Source organism: Triturus cristatus, chromosome 9 (genome assembly GCF_964204655.1).
Source record: "Triturus cristatus chromosome 9, aTriCri1.1, whole genome shotgun sequence".
Taxonomy (NCBI): Eukaryota; Metazoa; Chordata; class Amphibia; order Caudata; family Salamandridae; genus Triturus; species Triturus cristatus.
In genome coordinates, this window is record NC_140592.1 from 1,226,962,831 (window position 1) to 1,226,988,031 (window position 25,201).

Below are 25,201 nucleotides of genomic sequence, written 5' to 3' on the forward strand. Positions count from 1 at the left end.
GGAGGTGGGGAAGGCACTCTGAAAGGGGAGTTAGCAGTGTCCTTCCTCTTTGGAGGTGGAGCTGGTTTGTCCAAGTGTCTCTTTTTTGAAGACAGTGTCAAATGTCCAGTTTTTGGATCCTTGGTAAGTGTTTTTTGCAGAGGATCCGGTGTGAAACGTTCTTGCGACACTGGTTGTTCGGTCGGCGCCGAAGTTTTCGGGGGCGACGGCTTTTTAGGTTTGTCTAAGCTGGGCTTCTTTGGGACCTCCGATTTTTTGGTCGGTGCCGAAGAAGGCTTCGGCACGGGAGTGTCGTTGCCGAGGGCCTTGTGATGTTTGGTCGGCACCGGAAGGGTAGGTTTCGACACCGAAGGCTTTGGTGCTGGGTTCGTTGTGGAGGTGGAGGCCGATCTTTTCTTCGGTGCCAAAGGGTGTTTTTCAGTACCACTGGTAGGCTGGCTCGAGCCCGAGCTGCCGGAAGGGTTAATAGGCTTCTTTACTGGGCCCGAAGGTGGGGTGTGAGAAGCAGTATCCTTGGTCTTGCCTAGGCCCGAAGGCGAAGGTGTGACCGAAGCCTTTTTGGGTATCGCGTGGGTGTGGGAGGGGGTATTGTACTCATGACCCTCTGCGCCGGGGTGATGTCCTCCACATCTGAGTCGTCGGCCTCGGAAGCACTGACGAGGTCGGCGTCCTCTTCTTCGATGTTCTGCTGTCCCGGAGCTTCGACGTCGTCCCCGAAGATGTCGACTGGAGCGGAGGTCGAGGAGTGCGCCATGTTGCGTCTAGCCCGTCGATCTCGGATAGTCTTTTTAGATCGAAAAGACTTGCAGGCAGGACAGTCTTGGGCCTCGTGTTCAGGGGAGAGGCAGAGGTTGCACACCTCATGAAGATCGGTGTGGGGAAACTTGGACCCACATCGAGGGCACTTCTTGAAGGGAGTTCTTTCCATCAGCCGAGACCGGAGCCGGAATAGGCCCGAAGGCCGCCGTCGACGACCAGAATCGAAGAAGTGCCGAAGAGAAGGTGATTAAGATGATTTATTATCTGAAGGATCTCGATGAGCGAGGATTTTTGCGTCGATAGTTGAACTGGAAAAGTTCGGAACCGGAGCGCGAAGTATTACATCTGAGGCCGATGGCGGAAAAAAACAATCTGAGGATGGAGCCGAAGCCCATGCGCAATACGAACCAAAGGAGGAGTCACCAACCTCGTGACTTCCAAAGACTTTCCAAGAGGAAAAACAAACTGCAAACATCCGGGCCCAACACCAGATGGTGATCTATGCACAGTGTATAATCTGCAGCTCATATGCCTCGAACCTACAGTTACAGGTGAGTAACTTATTTTACTTTGCCAGTATTGGAACTTTCATAGATCCACATGCTTGAATCAGAGTAAAGAGCAGTATTTTGCACATATCTCTATATAATAAGAAAAATATATATATATATATACATATGCAAATAGTCACTAACTATTGTTTGCGTATACATAACAGTAAATACATACACTTCAAACAGAAAAAAGAAAATGTGCTTCAAAATGGATGGTGGGAAGCAAAGAAAGTCTCACCTTAATTGAAACAGAGGTCTCAGCACCGCTTGTCCCACTGCAGCATCTCTCATGGTCTCAGTATCCAAGCAGTAATGCTTAGTAAATGTGTGTGGCGTCTTCCAAATTGCTGCTCTACAGATGTCTGATAGGGATACACCAGCACACAGTGCCATATATGTAGACACAGCTCTAATAGAGTGAGCATGGACCTTTGACAGCAGTGGCTGGCCTGCCTGTTGGTGGCAGAAGAGATTTGCACTAGAGACCCACCTAGAAATGCTTTGTTTCGTCAGAGGGAAACCTTTTCTAGATGCACTGTAAGCTACAAACAATTGATTGAATTTGCGGAAGGATTTGGTTCTCTCCAGATAGACCTTTAGGCAGCATTTTATATCCAAGGAATGAAAAGCATGTTCAGCTGCCATCTGAGGATTTGGGGAAAAAGATGAAAGTCCAAGGGGACTTTAGGAATAAACTTAGGATTGGTTCGTAGAATCACCCTATCGTGTTTAAACTGTAAAAATTGTTCTTGGATGGTGAAAGCTTGGAGTTCAGCCACTCTCCTTGCAGATCTAAGGGCCATTAGCAGAACAATCTTCCAGGAAAAGAACTTTGCGTCAGCTCTATGTATAGGTTCAAAAGGGTGCTTCATAAGCTGTGAAAGCACTGTGTTAAGTTGCCATGTCGGAGGATGAATTCTCACAGATGGGAGGGTCCTGAAGAGTCCTTTAATGAATTGCTTTACTAGTCTGGTAGACCACAAGGATGGGTTCTCAGATGATCTCTGGAGACTGGAGATAACCGCTAAGTGTACTTTGATTGAAGCATGAGTGTGCCAGATGGAGGAAATATGGTAACATTTCCTCAGAAGATAACCAGAGGGGATGCACCTTAGCTGATCTACACCAAATTCAGAATCCACTCAAGCTCGAGACAGGATTTCTCTGCATTCATGTGGGATGTTCCGGTGTTGAAACTCCTGGGACTCAGGAGCCAAGCAGATAATCTCATAGAACCTGGGTCTGGATGTCGACCTTGTCCCTGGTTCATGGTTAGAAGTGACAGAATCAGCTTGAGGGGTATCGGAGGTTGCAGAGACAGAAGATAGAGCTCCGTTTACCAATGTTGGCGAGGCCAAGGTGACACTGTTAGGATGATTTTGCAGGGTTCCGTCTTCATCTTCTTTAGTACGCTTTGGAAGGAGAGGAATAGGAGGAAAAGCGTAGGCAAATAAACTGGACCATGCTATTGAAAAAGCATTCCCCCAGGATCCTTGTTACATATGCCAGCTTGCGAAGTACTGGCATTTGGCGTTGTTGCAATTGATAGACAGGTTTATAACTGGCTTGCCCCAGTGAGAGAAAATTCAATTGAGAGTGCTTTGATTCAACTCCCACTTATGGCAGGTTGTTTGTAATCTGCTCAGCGAATCCGCTATGAAGTTCTGCTTCCCTGGTACATACTCCGCTGTCAGAGATATTTTGTGCCAAATTGCCCAACTCCAAATCAGTTGAGCTTCTTGAGAAAGAGGAAGAGATCGAGTTCCTCCTTGCTTGTTTAATTAGTGCATTGTCGTTGTATTGTCTGTTCTGACAGGCATTGAGGAATTCTTTATTCTGGGCATAAAGGCTTGTAGAGCAAGAAAAAAATGCTCTTAGTTCTAGAAGATTTATGTGTAGATTCCATTGAGATGGCGGCCATTTGCAGCTGTTCCGAAGTTCCTGTAGGAAGGCTCCCCAGCCCTCCAGAGAAGCATCCGTTGTTATTACCAGAGGAGAGGCTTATGGCAGGAATGGTAATCCTTGTGACAGATGACAAGGGTGTTCCCACCAAAAATAGAGAGGTGACCATTTGAGAAGTTACTTGAATTAGATTGTCGAATGTTCCATTGACCTGCAGCCATTGGATGTTCAGGGCTTCCTGAACAGAATGCATGTGCAGGTGTCAGTGAGGGATGAGAAGAATAGAGGCGGACATCATGCCCAGGAGAGATTTGTAAAGGCGTACGGAAAGGGGCTTTCTTTTTTGTATGTCACCCGTTAAAGTCAGAAGCTTTTGTTGTCTTTCCAATGTGGAATAAGCCCTTTTTAGCATAGTATCCAGGATGACTCCAAGAAATATTAGTCATTGGTAAGGATGGAGGACTGATTTCTCGGGATTTAAAGTGAGACCCAGTTGACTGAAGAGTCGTAGACAGGCCCTGGTAGATGCTTTTGCTGCATTGTAGGTAGGAGCCTTGACTAGCCAGTCATCTAGGTAAGGAAAGATTTGGTGGTGATGCTGTCTGAGATTTGCTGCCACTGGTGCTAGACATTTTGTAAAAATGCGAGGGTCCGATTTGAGCCGGAAGCAAACCTTCGGAATTGGTAATGCTTACCGGGTACTGAGAATCTGCGACACATTTTTTTGTTTCTTGTGTATGGGTATGTGGAAATATGCGCCTGGAAGGTCTAAGAATGCCATGCAGTCAGTTCCATTGAGCAGCAACACTTCCTGGATGGTGATCATGCGGAACTACTGTTTCTTGAGGAATTTGGTTAGATTTCTCAAATCTAGGATTGGTCTCCACTTTTTTGCCTTCTTATGCACAAAGAAGAACTGGGAGTAAAATCCTTTTCCCCTTTAGTGAAATGGAATGATTTCTATCGCTCCCTTTTGAATCATGGAGACGATCTCTAACTTCAAGAGGTGCGAATGCTTGTGAGCAAGGGATTGAGGAGGGGTTGGAGGCGGTGGCTGTATGAATTCCAGAGAATGACCAAATTGTACCAGGTCTAAGACCCAACAATCTGTCGTAATTTGTTTCCAATTTTGTAGATAGGGGGAAATTTTGCTTCCTGCTTTGGAAGGAGGTGAAAGAGTAGCAGCCGACAGTACTGATAGGTCATTGACGTGGGTTAGTGTCCGTCTGTTGTCCTGCTTTCTCTCTGAAGGAAGACTTGTTGTAGGCAGCTCCAGTTGGTTGCCACTGGGCAAACTGTGGTCTGTATTGTTGATTGGAAGAGGTATAAGCTGGATTCTGGTTCTGTTGGTAGCCACTCCTGTAAGATGACTGATTCTTGCCTCGATCACCACGAAAGGGCATCTTTTTATACTGACGATTGCCAAGAGCCTTAGCAGTATCTGTGTCTTTCATTATTCCTTGCAAAGCTTCATCGATAGGCTTCCCAAAAAGCTCCTCACCGTTGTAAGGCAGATCTAAAATCTTGGTTTGAACCTCCGGCCTGAATGTTGTGGCCTTAAGCCACCCTTGACGTCTTAAGACGTCTTAAGAAGGGGAGAGGATGTCGTCCGTCGGCTTAAACTGCCGACTTTGGTGCTGGAAACCAGAGTTCCAGCCTCGAGGTCGCGTCCACATCCTGTGATTCTGGGCAAATCACTTAATCTCCCTGTGCCTGAATGTGTAATGTAAATACGGTGCTCATGTGAAGCGCTCCAATACCTTTGGGTCGAGTTTGTGCTATATAAATATGCACAAAAAAAAAAAAGACTGTTGCCCCGGCCAGCTGGCAGAAACCAGTGAATGCAATGTCCATCGCACAATCGATTATCTCCGAGGCGGAACGTTCGCCCTCCGGCAGTATTTTCTTAGCCTCATCTTTGACGTCCGATGGAAGATTATTGTCATAAGAGGTGATATCTGACCACATTTGACTGTTGTAATGGCCTAATAAAGCCAGAGAATGAGAAGCCCTGATTGTTAATGCAGACATAGTTGAAAAACGTTTGCCTATGCTGTCCAGTCTTCTACCCTCCTTGTCTGGGGGTGCCGATAAAGGTGCTGAAGGGTTCTTTAATCTACGTTGGGCCACTTGTGAAATCACTGAATCAGGTCTTGGATGACCCGAGAGACAAGCAGGCCCATCGTCTGGAGCCTTATACCTTTTATCAAGTCTTGGTAAGACTGAAGGCACTGTTGCTGGGTTCCGCATTTCCAGATATAGTCAATAATGGGCATTGATCTGACTGATTTCATGAAAGTTTCCTTGAAATCATAAAGGAAACAGTCCTGCTGATGCACCGGAAGTTCAAAACACCTGGCTGCTCTCTCTAAGAGGTTATAGAAACCTCCTATGTCTTCTGGAGGTGAATCAGTTTGTGGCAGAGATGGAGACGCTGGTGGAGGAATAATGTAATCGTCCCATTCCTCATGTTGTTGCTGTTCATCCTGCGGTATTTCCCCTTTCTCTTGTTCTACTTCCTCTTCGTCAGAAGATTATAGCTGTTGTACAGGTACTTGTGTTTGAAGAGAAGATGGATGTTGAGTTTGTACAATAGGAAGTGGCGGAGGTGCTGGTGAAGGAGATGACAACGTTGGCGGCAATCTGTCTGTAATCCGCTAGCATGGATTGTTGATCCGTAACCAGAGTGGAAGGAAGGCATACCATGTCCTGTTGTGGCTGCTGCTGTTGTTCAGAGTAGTAAAATTGCTGGCCATAATACTCCTGCTCATCGGAGTCTTTGTGATACTTTACATTAAGCTCTGATGGACTTTGTGCTGCCCCAAAGAGATTGTCGTCATTAGAATAGTCCTCATCATCTAAGAGGTGTACTGGTAACACGGTGTAAACTTTTCCTCTGAAACTTTTTAATGAAAAATCAATGTTCCTGTTTTAGAAGCTGGCGTCATCGCCGAGGTTGTCGATGTAGTCATAGTCGCTTGAATGTGTCTGGCTCTTGGAAGAAACTGTCATAGTCGCCAATGACAAGCCGTCAACGGAGGTAAGCGGCATCGATGATGACAGTGAAACCTCTGCCCACAATATAGTCGTGGATGATAGAATAGCCATTGACGATACAGGCAGTCGATGAAATGGTGGGAGAAATCGTTGATGAGAGTACTGTCGATGGTAGGCTCGCCGTCGACGCTGGAGTAGCTGTCGACAAAAGACTCGTCGTCATCTTCGACATCGGAAGCTTCGTCAACGATGACTTAGAAGCCCTGGTGATCTTTACCATCGACAACAACGGGACTTGGCTTCTCGACGATAACGTCGCCGACTAGGAGATCGCCACTGATGACACTGTAATAGTGGCGACGTTGATCATCAGCGACGTTACACCAATAGCCCCTAAAGAAGATTTCTTCGTCGTCGAGGTTGCCGTCAGCGAGTTGTTCATCAGCGGGGCTGAGGTAGGCTTTTTGAAAGAATGTTTAACCTTACAGATGGCAGTATAAGGTTCTGACGCCCATTTCTGAGAGGATTTTTTGTCAGAAACTGAACTTACAGCATGTTGTGGAGGAGGCAACTTGACAGATGGGTCCTGCTTTCCAGAATTCTCTGAAGACATTTTGTGTGTCTTCTTTGGAGGTTGGGACCTGGAGAGTCATCCAGTGGTCTTTTTTAGTTGTTTTAGAGGAGGATCTTGTGGAAACCACTCTCCTCATCAGAAACAGGATCATCCCTGTCTTTAAGCCTCTGTAGCCATAGTAAAAGCCTCCCCTTTGAAGAAAATGTGTGACATACCTTACATTCCTTAGGTTTGTGGTCTGACAAGGAGGTGTCAGTTTATTCCACCTAAAAACAGATACTGGTATATATATATGTCTATATATATATATATATCCAAGATGTCTTTCTGCCCCTTTTTATACAGCTTTAAAAGTCAGCACTTATATTTATCTGAAGAAAAAAGGTACTTCCAAAGGGTTGTGAGTAAAAAACTGTGCAGAGCTCAGTGGAGACTCCCTAGCACGATGTGCGGTAGAAAATCTGAGGGACTAGAGCTCTTTTCAGGAAGATTCCACAGGGTGGTATTAGCTGATTAGTTGTTTCTAAGTTTGGTCCCTTGTTAAATAAGGACTTAGATATGTTAAAATAAATAATGAGGCCTTAGGCCTTAAAGTCCTATGTCTATTGTGACATTACTTTTTTAATTATACCGAGGACTCCCATCTCGACGACAGGGAATGATTCAAGCATGGGAATCTATGAAAGCTCCAATACTTGAGTAATAACCAATTTCGCCAGATGGCAATCCAAACACTGGAGTATCTTTGTAGGTAAAGTACCCAGACGCTCTTCCTCTGTTAATGATCAAATCCGTTAAGTGATACAAGGGGAGTTGTTGAAGCTGAAACCAGAACTAGTGAACTGACACTGTTGTGGCTAGTCCTGGTTCTGGCACTTCATGAGCTGACATACACAGGCATCTTTGAGACTTTGACATAGTGCCATTGAGACCATACTGGAGTCGCAGGCCTAGCAATGGAAGGTTAAGCATATGGCTGAAGTGTTGGTGATTTCTGGCAGATCCGCGATTAGTTCTGCAATGTTACCTCCTAGTACCACAAGGAGGAATGCAGAAGTTTCTCCAATCAGCAGATATTCTCTTTCAGATGAAGAGTCTATGGGAAGGAATCTTCATCATAGAACCATCTTGTGGAGTCTTTACTAGATGTCTGTAACCGTCAGTACCATAGGGAAGTTGGACGTGATGGTCTTTAAAGTTCTGCAAACTCTGGAGACCCTGTGCATTTGCCGTCTCATTTCGCACACTGGCGTATCGAAGCGTTAGATCTTCAGAGGATGCATTAGTGACCAGACCGGGTATTATGACATCTGAGACAGGGAGGATACACACTTTCTAGCGCAGAGCTAGGGCTATAGGCCTTACTCCTACCCTACTATAGATGCAGCCCAAGTCTATCACTCATCAATACTGCTGCGCCTTTGTTGATTTTCCCTCATTAGGTATTAACTCCCGAATTGTTATCCCTTTTTGCATTTATAGTAAAGTGTGGCAAAGCCCAGTGGGCTCGATTTTGTGTTTCACAGCAGAAGAGCCAAAAGTACTGTTTCTGTCAGGTACCCCTGCGCCTTTACCAAACAACTATGGGTTTCAGGCACAGAATGGGGAATAACATGCAGATCCTAGAACTACCCAGCCTTTCCCCCGTGTGATTCCAAACATCCAGGCCTGTTTTTGAAAACATATTTCAACTGCTTCCAATAATTCCAACAGGGGGAATTTTAGAGCAGCAATAAAAGTTTCTGGGTGCAAGTCCACACCAGGTCAACTTGTAAGCGTTCGCAGCAGCAAAGTCTCATTCTCCTTTTTTTCTGACAGGAGAAAGCATACAATCCTTTCCCATTGCCACAAAACATTTTCCTCTTGACACACCTCCTGCATTTCCCTCACCCACACACCACTGGCCCTCACGGACATTTACAACCTGTCCAGCAAAACCCCATGGAACTGCGAATTCCGTGTGGTTTTATAAGGGAAATATCGGTCCTATGCAGTCACTCCCATTCCAGGGAGTTTCACTCCTAATTGCACACTACTGGTGCAAAATTACCACATGACGATTTTACCGCTACACCAGCACTGTCCAACTTATATTCAGGGCCTTAGGGGTAAAGGTAGCTCTCCCATTAACAATCTATTTAAGCTCATCTTCTACACTTAGGAATTTCAATAAAAGCTGCATCAGAAAGTTACATCATCACCTTGCATGTTATATGATCTGCAATCACAGGGGTAATGTCACGCCTTTGTGATACAATGCGTAACTCCATATCTAGCAGGACCGTCTGTCTTGTGTATGTACAGTATCTGGCGCATTGAGAGGCAGTCACTTTTCATAAGGAAATTGCATTAATAGTCAACAGGCTGAGGTAAGGCGCAACAGGATTTTATTCTCCAAAGAACCCGGACTACCAACAGTAAGCCGCCAATTCCCCCAACTACCCCTCTCATCCTCCCACAATATTGTAGGTATATGTTCCACACAAACACATGCAGGGTAAGGCATGAGAAGGGAAAAAATGGAATTAAGTCAATGACATTACAGAAGTCTCCGTCATCATTGAGTTGACCCCACAAAGCAAGTGTGACTCCAACCTTTAAGAAGACCGGCAAAGAATTACGTACCGTTATTATGGCCTTCACATAGAAGCTGCAAAAATCTAAAGAGATCTCGGGTAAACTCATCATTCTGTAGCACTTTCTCACCTGTGGAAGAAAGAGGCAAGTCAGCAAACTCCTAAAGCACTCTGAAGAAGCTCTGCAGGCAGCGCAGTGATCTGAGTCGAAAAAGCACTCATCATACAAGCGGTAGAAATGATTAAATTGCTCGAAACTGGACAGCCATGAGTATCTAATAGGCATGTAAAGAGTCAACAAAGAGGCGATAAGCTTGGAGGTCAGAGGTCAAGCGCCCTGTGATGTCATGAGACCCCAAATGACCTATTTGTATCTTTAGATATATAATGAGCACACCACAAGGATGGGCTTCTCAAAGTTGCACTTACATGAATCATTCGACCCAAGTTAGATACTGTTCTGACCCCACCACCTCAATCTTAACTTTTCTAAGTTGGCTATGCCTTGTGAATGAACTGTCCCCGCCAGCTATCCCCATCACAGCCTTCTCCTAACCAAGGGTTAAAAACACACTGAAACTCTTCCCTAGTCAACACAAGCTAAGAACTGTGACCTGGAGTTACCATACTCCCTGCCTTCCTCTCCTTTTCCTCAATCTCTTTCGACAGTACCTCACGCCACATATTATGTCCACCTTGTACACCCACGTTTTTAACGTCGTAGTGAACAGGGTTTAGTTCAGCAACAAATTTAATGAGAGATGGTGTGAGTGGAGCCACACTTTGGAGTTCTACTAAAGAGGATCACCCTAAGTCATGCCCATGAAAGGCACATTACACTCTCTATCTACCACACTATCATGGATGCATTAAGGTATGCCATCGGTGTACTGATAAAGATAAATGCACTTCAGTCATCAGGACCATGATTAAGAAAGATGGAGCAATGTGGCAAACAGAGCAATTGAAACATTGGGCTACATCAAATCTGAACATCCTGACATGAGTGAGATGGATAGATGCCCTTGCTAGGTGTGTTCATACATGATTAAATGCGTTTACAGGTCTGTGTATACTAATGAAAGACATTTTAACTCTACACGTAGGGGTTTGATATTTCAGATGTTGCTGTAGTAAGACCATGATAGGTTTTCACTTCTCAGTTTTCCTTGTATTTAGGCCTTGGTGCGCATTGCTGCATCTCTTGTAACAAGGCCCTTGTGAGCTTCGATATCTTACCTTGCCCTGTAGCATAGCACTGGTGAGTTTTAAAGCTCCAAATTCCCGTTAATAAGACCCTGGTGAACTTTGACATTTCATCTTCCCCTGTAGTAAGACCCTGGTGAGCATTTACATCTCCAATCTTGCCATAAAGTAAAGCATTGGCGAGATTTGAGATTTCAGTTTCCCCTACAGTAAGGCCTTGGTAAGCTTTGATGTCTCATCTCCCCATGTCATAAGGCACCGGTGAGCTTCAATATCTCCCTTTTCCCTGTTGTAAGGCTCTGTACGTTTTGCCATCAAAACCTCCCCTGATGTAACATTTTGGCAAACATTTACATGTCATCTTCTCCTACAGTAAGTCACTGATGAGACCTGAAATCTCAGTTTCTTCCCCTGTTGTAAGGCCCTTGTGAGCTTTGATGCGTCAGCTTCCAATGTAGTAAGACCCTGGTAGGCTTTTACATCTGTGAGATTTGAGAAGCCAGTTCCTCTGTAGTAAGGCCTTGGTAAACTTTGATATTTCATCTTCTCCTGTCATAAGACACTGGTGAACTTCAACATTTCGCTTTCCCCTTTCGTTAAGACCCTTGTCAGCTTTACTACCTGAACTTCCCCTGTTGTACGGGCAGGATGATTTTTGACATCCCAATATCCCCTGTAGGAGGGCCATGGTGAGCCCTGCTGTACCAGCTTTCCTTGCAGTAATGATTTGGTGACCCTGTCTTTGATTTCAGCTCTGCTATTTCACCATATAAGACTTTGGGTACCTAGGATATATCGCCAAATCTTGTAGTGAGCTTTGACAGCTCTCCTTCCTCGAAGTAGGACGTTTGTGAGCTTTGGACTAACACCGTGACATTCAGTAGGACAGCGGTGAGCTATAGTACCTAACTATGAAATGACAATGTCTCCTTCAGTCTGAGGCTTTGTTATTGTTAGTCATGAATATCTGGTGGTTTTGAGATCTAAGGTGCAGTTCTGAGCTTCCTCGCAGTGCTCCTCACAAAGCATCATCATATTTATATGGGGGCATACTCTGGGTCCATACTCATTCAAAGACTTGCCCTTCCCTACTCGGATAATGAAAATAGCTTCATTTAATGTAAAGTGAAGCTGCAGTGTTTTGCGGTAGACATTTACCCAATGAGGAGTCAGGCCACCTGAAGCTACGTAAACTCTCAAGAGCAGCTTGGACCTGCGTGAAATCAAAGATCCCTCAATCTCACTTGTGTGCAATCACCTGTGTGTATAAGGCGGGCCCAATGAGAAGCCAGGCCACCAATGGAAGCCAAATATCATACTACCTGAAGATACATACATTTTCATCAAGAGCAGATTGAATCTGAGTGAAGCAAAGACCCCTCAATCTTACATATGAGCAGTCACCTGTGTGTATAACGCGGGCCCAACGTGAGGCCAGGCCACCAATGGAAGCCACATAGCACGCTGCCTAAAGCTACGTAAACTCTCATGAGCAGCTTGGCCCCGAGTGAAGCAAAGACCCTCAGTCTTACATGTGTGCGATTACCTGTGTGTATGAGGCGGGTGCAAAGAGAGGCCAGGCCACCAATGGAAGCCACATAGCACGCTGCCTGAAGCTACGTAAACTCTCAAGAGCAATTTGGACCTGAGTGACGCAAAGACCCCTCAATCTTACATGTGTGCAATCACCTGTGTGTACAGGGCGGGCCCAACGAGAGGCCAGGCCACCAATGGAAGCCACATAGCTCGCTGCCTAAAGCTACGTAAGCTCACAAGAGCTGCTTAGCCCCGAGTGAAGCAAAGACCTCTCAATCTTAAATGTGTGCAATCACCTGGGTGTACAGGGCGGTCCCAATGAGAAGCCAGGCCACCAATGGAAGCCAAATATCATACTGCCTGAAGATACATACATTTTCATCAAGAGCAGCTTGGATCTGAGTGAAGCAAAGACCCCTCAATCTTACATGTGTGCAGTCACTTGTGTGTATGAGGCGGGTGCAAAGAGAGGCCAGGCCACCAATGGAAGCCACATAGCACGCTGCCTAAAGCTACATAAACTCTCAAGAGCTGCTTAGCCCCGAGTGAAGCAAAGACCCCTCGATCTTACATGTGTGCAATCACCTGTGTGTACAGGGCGGGCCCAACGAGAGGCCAGGCCACCAGTGGAAGCCACATAGCACACTGCCTGAAGCTACGTAAACTCTCAAGAGAAGCTTGGATCTGAGTGAAGCAAACACCCCTCAATCTTACATGTGTGCAATCACCTGTGTGTACAGGGTGGGCCCAACGAGAGGCCAGGCCACCAGTGGAAGCCACATAGCACGCTGCCTGAAGCTACGTAAACTCTCAAGAGAAGCTTGGCCCAGAGTGAAGCAAAGACCCTCAATCTTACATGTGTGCAATCACCTGTGTGTACAGGGTGGGCCCAACGAGAGGCTAGGCCACCAGTGGAAGCCACATAGCACGCTGCCTGAAGCTACGTAAACTCTCAAGAGCAGCTTGGCCCCAAGTGAAGCAAAGACCCTCAATCTTACATGTGTGCAATCACCTGTGTGTATGAGGCGGGTGCAAAGAGAGGCCAAGCCACCAATGGAAGCCACATAGCACGCTGCCTAAAGCTACGTAAACTCTCAAGAGCTGCTTGGACCTGCGTGAAGCAAAGACCCTCAATCTTACATGTGTGCGATCACCTGTGTGTATAGGGCGGGCCCAACGAGAGGCCAGGCCGCCAATGGAATCCACATAGCACGCTGCCTAAAGCTACATAAACTCTCAAGAGCTGCTTGGACCTGCGTGAAGCAAAGACCCTCAATCTTACATGTGTGCAATCATCTGTGTGTACAGGGTGGGCCCAACGAGAGGCCAGGCCACCAGTGGAAGCCACATAGCACGCTGCCTAAAGCTACATAAACTCTCAAGAGCTGCTTGGACCTGAGTGACACAAAGACCCCTCAATCTTACATGTGTGCAATCACCTGTGTGTATGAGGCGGGTGCAAAGAGAGGCCAAGTCACCAATGGAAGCCACATAGCACACTGCCTGAAGCTATGTAAACTCTCAAGAGCTGCTTAGACCCGAGTGACGCAAAGACCCCTCAATCTTACATGTGTGCAGTCACCTGTGTGTATGAGGCGGGTGCAAAGAGAGGCCAGGCCACCAATGGAAGCCACATAGCACACTGCCTGAAGCTACTTAAACTCTCAAGAGAAGCTTGTACCTGAGTGACGCAAAGACCCCTCAATCTTACATGTGTGCGATCACCTGTGTGTATAGGGCGGGCCCAACGAGAGGCCAGGCCACAAGTGGAAGCCACATAGCACGCTGCCTGAAGCTATGTAAACTCTCAAGAGCTGCTTAGACCCGAGTGACGCAAAGACCCCTCAATCTTACATGTGTGCAGTCACCTGTGTGTATGAGGTGGGTGCAAAGAGAGGCCAGGCCATCAATGGAAGCCACATAGCACACTGCCTAAAGCTACGTAAACTCTCAAGAGCTGCTTGGACCTGAGTGACACAAAGACCCCTCAATCTTACATGTGTGCAGTCACCTGTGTGTATGAGGCGGGTGCAAAGAGAGGCCAGGCCACTAATGGAAGCCACATAGCACACTGCCTAAAGCTACGTAAACTCTCAAGAGCTGCTTGGACCTGAGTGACACAAAGACCCCTCAATCTTACATGTGAGCAGTCACCTGTGTGTATGAGGCGGGTGCAAAGAGAGGCCAGGCCACCAATGGAAGCCACATAGCACACTGCCTGAAGCTACTTAAACTCTCAAGAGAAGCTTGGACCTGAGTGACGCAAAGACCCCTCAATCTTACATGTGTGCGATCACCTGTGTGTATAGGGCGGGCCCAACGAGAGGCCAGGCCACAAGTGGAAGCCACATAGCACGCTGCCTGAAGCTATGTAAACTCTCAAGAGCTGCTTAGACCCGAGTAACGCAAAGACCCCTCAATCTTACATGTGTGCAGTCACCTGTGTGTATGAGGCGGGTGCAAAGAGAGGCCAGGCCACCAATGGAAGCCACATAGCACACTGCCTGAAGCTACTTAAACTCTCTAGAGAAGCTTGGACCTGAGTGACGCAAAGACCCCTCAATCTTACATGTGTGCGATCACCTGTGTGTATAGGGCGGGCCCAACGAGAGGCCAGGCCACCAATGGAAGCCACATAGCACACTGCCTGAAGCTATGTAAACTCTCAAGAGCTGCTTAGACCCGAGTGACGCAAAGACCCCTCAATCTTACATGTGTGCGATCACCTGTGTGTATAGGGCGGGCCCAACGAGAGGCCAGGCCGCCAATGGAAGCCACATAGCACGCTGCCTAAAGCTACATAAACTCTCAAGAGCTGCTTGGACCTGCGTGAAGCAAAGACCCTCAATCTTACATGTGTGAAATCACCTGTGTGTACAGGGTGGGCCCAACGAGAGGCCAGGCCACCAGTGGAAGCCACATAGCACACTGCCTGAAGCTATGTAAACTCTCAAGAGCTGCTTGGACCTGAGTGACACAAAGACCCCTCAATCTTACATGTGTGCAGTCACCTGTGTGTATGAGGCGGGTGCAAAGAGAGGCCAGGGCACCAATGGAAGCCACATAGCACGCTGCCTAAAGCTACGTAAACTCTCAAGAGCTGCTTGGACCTGAGTGACACAAAGACCCCTCAATCTTACATGTGTGCAGTCCCCTGTGTGTATTAGGCGGGCTTCCCTCGCTTATCTCGAGATGCAGTTCCTAGCGGTAGACGGCATTGACTCTGAGGTGGGAGGGAATCCTTTAAGGCTAACATTGCCACTACCACAGTCACATCTTCCATCAACAAAGAAAAACAAACCCCACTTAATCGATTCCTAGAAGGCCGGTAAAGCGGATGAGCGCTGCACAGAAATGGCCATGAGTCAATAAACGCAATAGCAGAAGATGAAAGGTTCGGAAGAGCTTGTCATGCAGTCCCTGCGGAGCAGGATGCCAGCTCTAAGGGCGCCTGGAAAGGGCATGCAATTAACCAGGAGTGGGGTTAAGATTAGCCACACACAGGTGCATTAAAAGATGCAGAAAGCAAACGTACCACGCTCTCGAACAATCACTGTAAACCAAGGGGACAGAAGAAAAAGAAAGATAGATTAGGAGGACGGTGAGTGACAAGGACACTTGTCAAAGCTTTTTATAATGTTACAACAAACTGTTAAACTGTGAATTAGACATTAATGAGGGTTCGGGACAATAGTTCAAAGTTATGAATATTAATCCGAAAATGACAAGCCCAACCGGAACAGAGCACACTCAATGGGACGCAGTGGGACCCTTGGGGGTGCATTTCGACCCTTGGCGCACTTTGAACGGACAAGATATCTTCTCTGTCAAGCTCATCTTTTGCTGGGATCAGGATGCATGGGACAAGGAGGGGGTCGGGGGTTGGTGGGCGACATTTAGTCACGTATGCTGAATAATCCCATTCTGCTCCACAGCAGCAGTGATGCAAAGGGTACAGTGTACAAATGGAACATCCTAGACAAGTTCTGCTTCAGTGAGGAGTAACACTGTTTAAATACCTTCAAATGCTTCTGCATGTTCACGTGTCACGCTTGTGAGAACAATGCTCTAAGTAGTGTCTTTGTCTCGCATGAGGTGGACTCAAAGGCCTACAGGCGCCTGGATGTTGAAAGGCGTGCTTTGAATGGTCGGGTACTGAGTTCGTTAGAAGCCATTGTGCGGACCATGAACACAAGGGCAGCTACGAGCATGATGTCACTTCCTTCGGGCTTCACTGTGACATCACACTCGTGTAGCCAATAACGCACTGGGGACATGGCACCTACAGTGACATCAACGGAGGGCAGCAGCATTTGCTGGATTGACAGGCCCTGGGAGCAGTCTTTCATACAATGACGTCATATTCAGGACGGAAGTTACTGCACTGAGTTCACACTGGGCATTGACACTTCTGAAGTGTCGTCACTCTGAGGTCTGCCATTACAGCAGTGGTACAACACTGGATTGTTCCCTTGCTGGAAGCTTATTACACTGGGAGTTGCTACTACTATAATTGACTTCACTCTAGAAGCTCCGCGTCATGTGGTGGCATTTATGTGGGGACTGCCCTATGGCGGAGACGTTCAGTACAAGCTGACATTACACTGGGAGTTAACCTCTATGCGAAAACAGCACACTGGACATTCTCCTTACTGAAGGAACATCACCTACGAGTTGCTACTAATCCTGGGAGGTACCCTTACTTTTGTGACATAACACTGAGAGCTACCCTTACTGCTGTGATATAACACTGGGAGACACCCTTACTGCTGTGATATAACAATGGGAGACACCATTACTGCTGTGACATAACACTGGGAGAAACCCTTACTGCTGTTACATAACACTGGGAGACACCCTTACTGCTGTTACATAACACTGGGAAACACCATTACTGCTGTGACATAACACTGGGAGACACCATTACTGCTGTGATATAACACTGGGAGACACCATTACTGCTGTGACATAACAGTGGGAGAAACCCTTACTGCTGTTACATAACACTGGGAGACACCATTACTGATGTGACATAACACTGGGAGACACCCTTACTGCTGTGATATAACACTGGGAGACACCATTACTGCTGTGACATAACACTGGGAGAAACCCTTACTGCTGTTACATAACACTGGGAGACACCATTACTGCTGTGACATAACACTGGGAGACACCCTTACTGGTGTTACATAACACTGGGAGACACCATTATTGCTGTGACATAACACTGGGAGACACCCTTACTGCTGTGCTATAACAGTGGGAGACACGATTACTGCTGTGACATAACACTGAGAGCTACCCTTACTGCTGTGATATTACACTAGGAGACACCATTACTGCTGTGACATAACACTGGGAGACACCCTTACTACTGTTACATAACACTGGGAGACACCATTACTGCTGTGACATAACACTGGGAGACACCCTTACTGCTGTGATAAAACACTGGGAGACACCCTTACTGCTGTTAAATAACACTGAGATCTACCCTTACTGCTGCGATATAACACTGAGAGCTACCCTCCCTGCTGTGACATAACACTGAGAGATTCCATTACTGCTGTGACATAACACTAGGAGACACCCTTACTGCTGTGATAAAACACTGGGAGACACCCTTACTGCTGTTAAATAACACTGAGATCCACCCTTACTGCTGCGATATAACACTGAGAGCTACCCTTGCTGCTGTTACATAACACTGAGAGACACTATTACTGCTGTGACATAACACTGGGAGACATCCTTACGGCTGTGCTTTAACACTGAGAGCTACCCTTACAGCTGTGATATAACACTGGGAGACACCATTACTGATGTGACATAATACTGGGAGACACCCTTACTGCTGTTACATAACACTGGTAGACACCATTACTGCTGTGACATAACACTAGGAGACACCATTACTGCTGTGACATAACACTGGGAGACACCATTACTGCTGTGATATAACACTGGGAGACACCATTACTGCTGTTACATAACACTGGGAGACACCATTACTGCTGTGATATAAGACTGAGAGCCACCCTCCCTGCTGTGACATACGACTGAGAGATTCCAATACTGTTGTGACACAGCACTGGGAGACTTCCTTACTTTTGTGACATAACACTGAGAGCTACCCTTGCTGCTGTGATATAACACTGGGAGACACCCTTACTGCTGTGACATAACACTGAGAGACACCATTACTGCTGTGACATAACATTGGGAGACACCCTTACGACTGTGATATAACACTGGGAGACACCATTACTGCAGTGACATAACACTGAGAACTACCCTTACTGCTGTCATATAACACTGGGAGACACCCTTACTGCTGTGACATAACACTGAGAGCTACCCTGACTGCTGTGATATAACACTGGGAACTACCCTCCCTGCTGTGACATAAGACTGAGAGATTCCATTACTGTTGTGACACAACACTGGGAGACTTCCTTACTTTTGTGACATAACACTGAGAGCTACCCTTGCTGCTGTGATATAACACTGGAAGACACCATTACTGCTGTGACATAACACTGAGAGCTACCATTATTGTTGTGATATAACACTGGGAGACACCGTTACTGCTGTAACATAACACTGGGAGACACCCTTACTGCTGTCACACAACACTGGGAGACACCCTTACTGGTGTTACATAACACTGGGAGACACCATTATTGCTGTGACATAACACTGGGAGACACCCTTACTGCTGTGCTATAACAGTGGGAGACACGATTACTGCTGTGACATAACACTGAGAGCTACCCTTACTGCTGTGATATTACACTGGGAGACACCATTACTGCTGTGACATAACACTGGGAGACACCCTTACTACTGTTACATAACACTGGGAGACACCATTACTGCTGTGACATAACACTGGGAGACACCCTTACTGCTGTGATAAAACACTGGGAGACACCCTTACTGCTGTTAAATAACACTGAGATCTACCCTTACTGCTGCGATATAACACTGAGAGCTACCCTCCCTGCTGTGACATAACACTGAGAGATTCCATTACTGCTGTGACATAACACTAGGAGACACCCTTACTGCTGTGATAAAACACTGGGAGACACCCTTACTGCTGTTAAATAACACTGAGATCCACCCTTACTGCTGCGATATAACACTGAGAGCTACCCTTGCTGCTGTTACATAACACTGAGAGACACTATTACTGCTGTGACATAACACTGGGAGACATCCTTACGGCTGTGCTTTAACACTGAGAGCTACCCTTACAGCTGTGATATAACACTGGGAGACACCATTACTGATGTGACATAATACTGGGAGACACCCTTACTGCTGTTACATAACACTGGTAGACACCATTACTGCTGTGACATAACACTAGGAGACACCATTACTGCTGTGACATAACACTGGGAGACACCATTACTGCTGTGATATAACACTGGGAGACACCATTACTGCTGTTACATAACACTGGGAGACACCATTACTGCTGTGATATAAGACTGAGAGCCACCCTCCCTGCTGTGACATACGACTGAGAGATTCCAATACTGTTGTGACACAGCACTGGGAGACTTCCTTACTTTTGTGACATAACACTGAGAGCTACCCTTGCTGCTGTGATATAACACTGGGAGACACCCTTACTGCTGTGACATAACACTGAGAGACACCATTACTGCTGTGACATAACATTGGGAGACACCCTTACGACTGTGATATAACACTGGGAGACACCATTACTGCAGTGACATAACACTGAGAACTACCCTTACTGCTGTCATATAACACTGGGAGACACCCTTACTGCTGTGACATAACACTGAGAGCTACCCTGACTGCTGTGATATAACACTGGGAACTACCCTCCCTGCTGTGACATAAGACTGAGAGATTCCATTACTGTTGTGACACAACACTGGGAGACTTCCTTACTTTTGTGACATAACACTGAGAGCTACCCTTGCTGCTGTGATATAACACTGGAAGACACCATTACTGCTGTGACATAACACTGAGAGCTACCATTATTGTTGTGATATAACACTGGGAGACACCGTTACTGCTGTAACATAACACTGGGAGACACCCTTACTGCTGTCACACAACACTGGGAGACTTCCTTACTTTCGTGACATAACACTGAGAGCTACCCTTGCTGCTGTGATATAACACTGGGAGACACACTTACTGTTGTGACATAACACTGAGAGACAACATTACTGCTGTAACATAACACTGGGAGACACCCTTACTGCTGTGATATAACACTGGAAGACACCATTACTGCTGTGACATAACACTGGGAGACACCATTACTGTTGTGATATAACCCTGGGAGACACCGTTACTGCTGTAACATAACACTGGGAGACACCCTTACTGCTGTGACATAACACTGGAAGACACCATTACTGCTGTGACATAACACTGAGAGCTACCATTATTGTTGTGATATAACCCTGGGAGACACCGTTACTGCTGTAGCATAACACTGGGAGACACCCTTACTGCTGTGACATAACACTGGGAGACACCCTTACTGCTGTGATGTAACACTGGGAGACACACTTACTGCTGTTACATAACACTGGGAGACACCATTACTGCTGTGACATAACACTGGGAGACACCAATACTGCTGTGAAATAACACTGGGAGACACACTTACTGCTGTTACATAACACTGGGAGACACCCTTACTGCTGTGACATAACACTGAGAGACACCATTACTGATGTGACATAACATGGGGAGCTACCCTTACTGCTGTGGTATAACACTGAGAGCTACCATTACTGCTGTGACATAACACTGGGAGACACCCTTACTGCTCTGATATAACACTGGGAGACACCATTACTGCTGTGACATAACACTGGTAGACACCCTTACTGCTGTTACATAACACTGGGAGACACCATTACTGTTGTGACATAACACAGTGAGACACCATTACTGCTGTTACATAACACTGGGAGAGACCATTATTGCTGTGACATAACACTGGGAGACACCCTTACTGCTGTCATATAACAGTGGGAGACACCCTTACTGCTGTGACATAACACTGAGAGCTATCCTGACTGCTGTGATATAACACTGGGAACTACCCTCCCTGCTGTGACATAAGACTGAGAGATTCCATTACTGTTGTGACACAACACTGGGAGACTTCCTTACTTTCGTGACATAACACTGAGAGCTACCCTTGCTGCTGTGATATAACACTGGGAGACACCCTTACTGTTGTGACATAACACTGAGAGACAACATTACTGCTGTAACATAACACTGAGAGACACCCTTACTGCTGTGATATAACACTGGAAGACACCATTACTGCTGTGACATAACACTGAGAGCTACCATTATTGTTGTGATATAACCCTGGGAGACACCGTTACTGCTGTAACATAACACTGGGAGACACCCTTACTGCTGTCACATAACACTGGGAGACACCCTTTCTGCTGTGATATAACACTGGGAGACACCCTTACTGCTGTCACATAACACTGGGAGACACCCTTACTGCTGTGATATAACACTGGGAGACACACTTACTGCTGTTACATAACACTGGGAGACACCCTTACTGCTGTGACATAACACTGGGAGACACATTTACTGTTGTGATATAACAGTGAGAGACACCATTACTGCTGTGACATAACACTGGGAGACACCCTTACTGCTCTGATATAACACTGGAAGACACCATTACTGCTGTGACATAACACTGGTAGACACCCTTACTGCTGTTACATAACACTGGGAGACACCATTACTTTTGTGATATAACACAGTGAGACACCATTACTGCTGTTACATAACACTGGGAGAGACCATTACTGCTGTGACATAACACTGGGAGATACCCTTACTGCTGTGACATAACACTGGGAGACACCCTTACTGCTGTGATATAACACTGAGAGCTACCCTCCATGATGTGACATAAGACTGAGAGATTCCATTAGTGTTGTGACACAACACTGGGAGGCTACCTTACTTTTGTGACATAACACTGAGAGCTACCCTTGCTGCTGTGATATAACAGTGGGAGACACCATTACTGCTGTGACATAACACTGGGCGACACCCTTACTGCTGTTAAATAACACTGGGAGACACCCTTACTGATGTGACATAACACTGAGAGGCACCCTTACTGCTGTGATATAACACCGGGAGACACACTTACTGCTGTTACATAACACTGGGAGATACCATTATTGCTGTGACATAACACTGGGAGACACCCTTACTGCTGTGAAATAACACTGGGAGACATACTTTCTGCTGTTATGTAACACTGGGAGACACCCTTACTGCTGTGACATAACACTGGGAGACACCCTTACTGCTGTGATATAACACTGGGAGACACCAATACTGTTGTGACATAACACTGAGAGAAACCCTTACTGCTGTTACATAACACTGGGAGACACCATTACTGCTGTGACATAACACTGGGAGACACCCTTACTGCTGTTACATAACACTGAGAGCTACCCTTACTGTTGTGATATAACACTGGGAGATTCCCTTACTGTTGTAACATAACACTGGGAGATTCCCTTACTGCTGTTATATAACACTGAGAGCTACCCTTACTGCTGAGATATACCACTGAGGGCTACCCTGCCTGCTGTGACATAACCCTGAGAGATTCCCTTACTGTTGTGACAACACAGGGAGATTCCCGTACTGTTGTGACATAACACTAGGAGATTTCCTTACTGCTGTTACATAACACTGAGAGACACTATTACTGCTGTGACATAACACTGAGAGACACCATTACTGCTGTGACATAACACTGGGAGATTCCCTTACTGTTGTGACATAACACTGGGAGATTCCCTTACAGCTGTTACATAACACTGTGAGACACCATTACTGCTGTGAAATAACAGTGGGAGACACCCTTACTGCTGTTACATAACACTGAGAACTACCTTTAATGCTGTGACATAACACAGAGATCCCCTTACTGTTATGACATAACACTGAGAGCTACCCTCCCTGCTGTGACATAACAGAGAGATGCCCTTACTGTTGTGACATAACACTGAAAGCTACCCTTACTGTTGTGACATAACACCGAGAGACACCATTACTGCTGTGATTTAACACTGGGAGATTCCCTTACTGTTGTGACATAACACTGAGAGCAACCCTTACTGCTGTGACATAACACGGAGAGACACCATTACTGCTGTGACATAACACTGGGATATTCCATTACTGTGTGACATAACACTAGGAGATTCCCTTACTGCTGTGACATAACACTGAGAGCTACCCTTACTGCTGTGATATAACACTGAGAGGTACCCTTACTGCTGTGACATAACATGGGAGATACCCTCACTGCAGTGGCATAACACTGTGTGACACCATTACTGCTCTGACAGAACACTGGGAGACACACTTACTGCTGTGACATAACACTGGGAGACACCCTTACTGCTGTGACATAGCACTGGGAGATTCCCGTACTGTTGTGACGTAATACTGGGAGATTCCCTAACTGTTGTGACATAACACTGAGAGCTACCATTACTGCTGTGATAAAACACTGGGAGACACCATTACTGCTGTGACATACCACTGGGAGACACCCTTACTGCTGTGATATAACACTGGGAGACACCCTTAGTGCTGTGACATAACACTGAGAGCTACCCTTACTGCTGTGACATAACACTGAGACACCCTTACTGCCGTTACATATCACAGAGAGACACCCTTACTGCTGTGACATAACACTGGGAGGCACCCTAACTGCTGTAACATAACACTGGGAGACACCATTACTGCTGTGATATAACACTGAGAGCTACCCTCACTGCTGTGACAAAACATGGGATGACACTGGGGGCTGACATTAGTTCTGTGGGATGACACCGGGGCTGGCATTAGTTCCCTGAGATGACACCGGGGGCTGACATTAGTTCTGTGGGATGACACCGGGGGCTGACATTAGTTCTGTGGGATGACACCGGGGGCTGACATTATTTCTTTGAGATGACACTTTTAGGTGACATTAGCTCCGTGATATGACACAGGAGGCTACCATTAGTTCTATGGGATGACACCGGGGCTGACATTATTTCTTTGAGATGACACTTGGGGGTGACATTAGTTCCGTGATATGACACAGGAGGCTACCATTAGTTCTGTGGGATGAAACAGGGGGCTGACATTAGCTCTTTGAGATGACACTGCGGGCTGACATTAGTTCCGTGAGATGACACTGGGGGCTGACATTAGTTCTGTGAGATGACACGGGGAGCTGGCATTACATCCCTGAGATGACACTAGGGGCTGACATTAGTTCAGTGGGATGAAACAGGCGACTGACATTAGTTCTTTGAGATAACACTGTCGGCTGACATTAGTTCCGTGGGATGACACTGGGGGCTGACATTAGTTCAGTGTGATGACACTGGGGGCTGACATTAGTTTCGTGGGATGACACCGGGGGCCGACATTAGTTCAGTGAGATGACACTGGGGGATGACATTTGTTCCGTGAGATGACATTGGGGGATGACATTAGTTCAGTGAGATGACACTGGGGGATGACATTTTTTCCGTGGGCTGACACTGGAGGCTGACATTAGTTCAGTGAGAGGACACTGGGGGCTGACATTACATCCGTGAGATGACAGTGGGGGCTGACATTAGTTCAGTGGGATGACACCGGCGGCTGACATTAGTTCAGTGGGATAAAACAGGTGACTGACATTATCTCTTTGAGATAACACTGAGGGCTGACATTAGTTTCGCGAGATCGCACCGGGGGCTGACATTAGTTCCGTGGGATGACACTGGGGCTGACTTTAGTTCCGTGAGCTAACACTGGGGGCTGAAATTAGTTTCGTGGGATGACACCGGGGGCTGACATTAATTCAGTGAGATGAAACAAGCGACTGACATTAGTTCTTGGAGATAACACTGGGGGCTGACATTAGTTTTGCGAGATCTCACCGGGGGCTGACATTAGTTCTGTGGAGTGACACTGGGGGCTGACATTAGTTCCGTGGGATGACATTGGGGGCTGACATTAGTTCCGTGAGATGA

General features: G+C 46.5%; 1 protein-coding gene across 4 annotated transcripts in view; it reads right to left on the bottom strand.

The window, feature by feature from the left end:
• Positions 1-25,201, bottom strand: part of RYR3 (ryanodine receptor 3) — a 2,047,168-nt gene that overhangs the window by 409,519 nt on the left and 1,612,448 nt on the right. For all 4 annotated transcript variants that reach the window (XM_085627314.1, XM_085627313.1, XM_085627312.1 and 1 more), the window contains 2 exons: positions 15,640-15,657; positions 9,412-9,492 (listed from right to left, as the gene is read on the bottom strand). In XM_085627314.1, the coding sequence (XP_085483440.1) occupies positions 9,412-9,492; positions 15,640-15,657 (99 nt within the window). The remainder of the gene's footprint in view (positions 1-9,411; positions 9,493-15,639; positions 15,658-25,201) is intronic.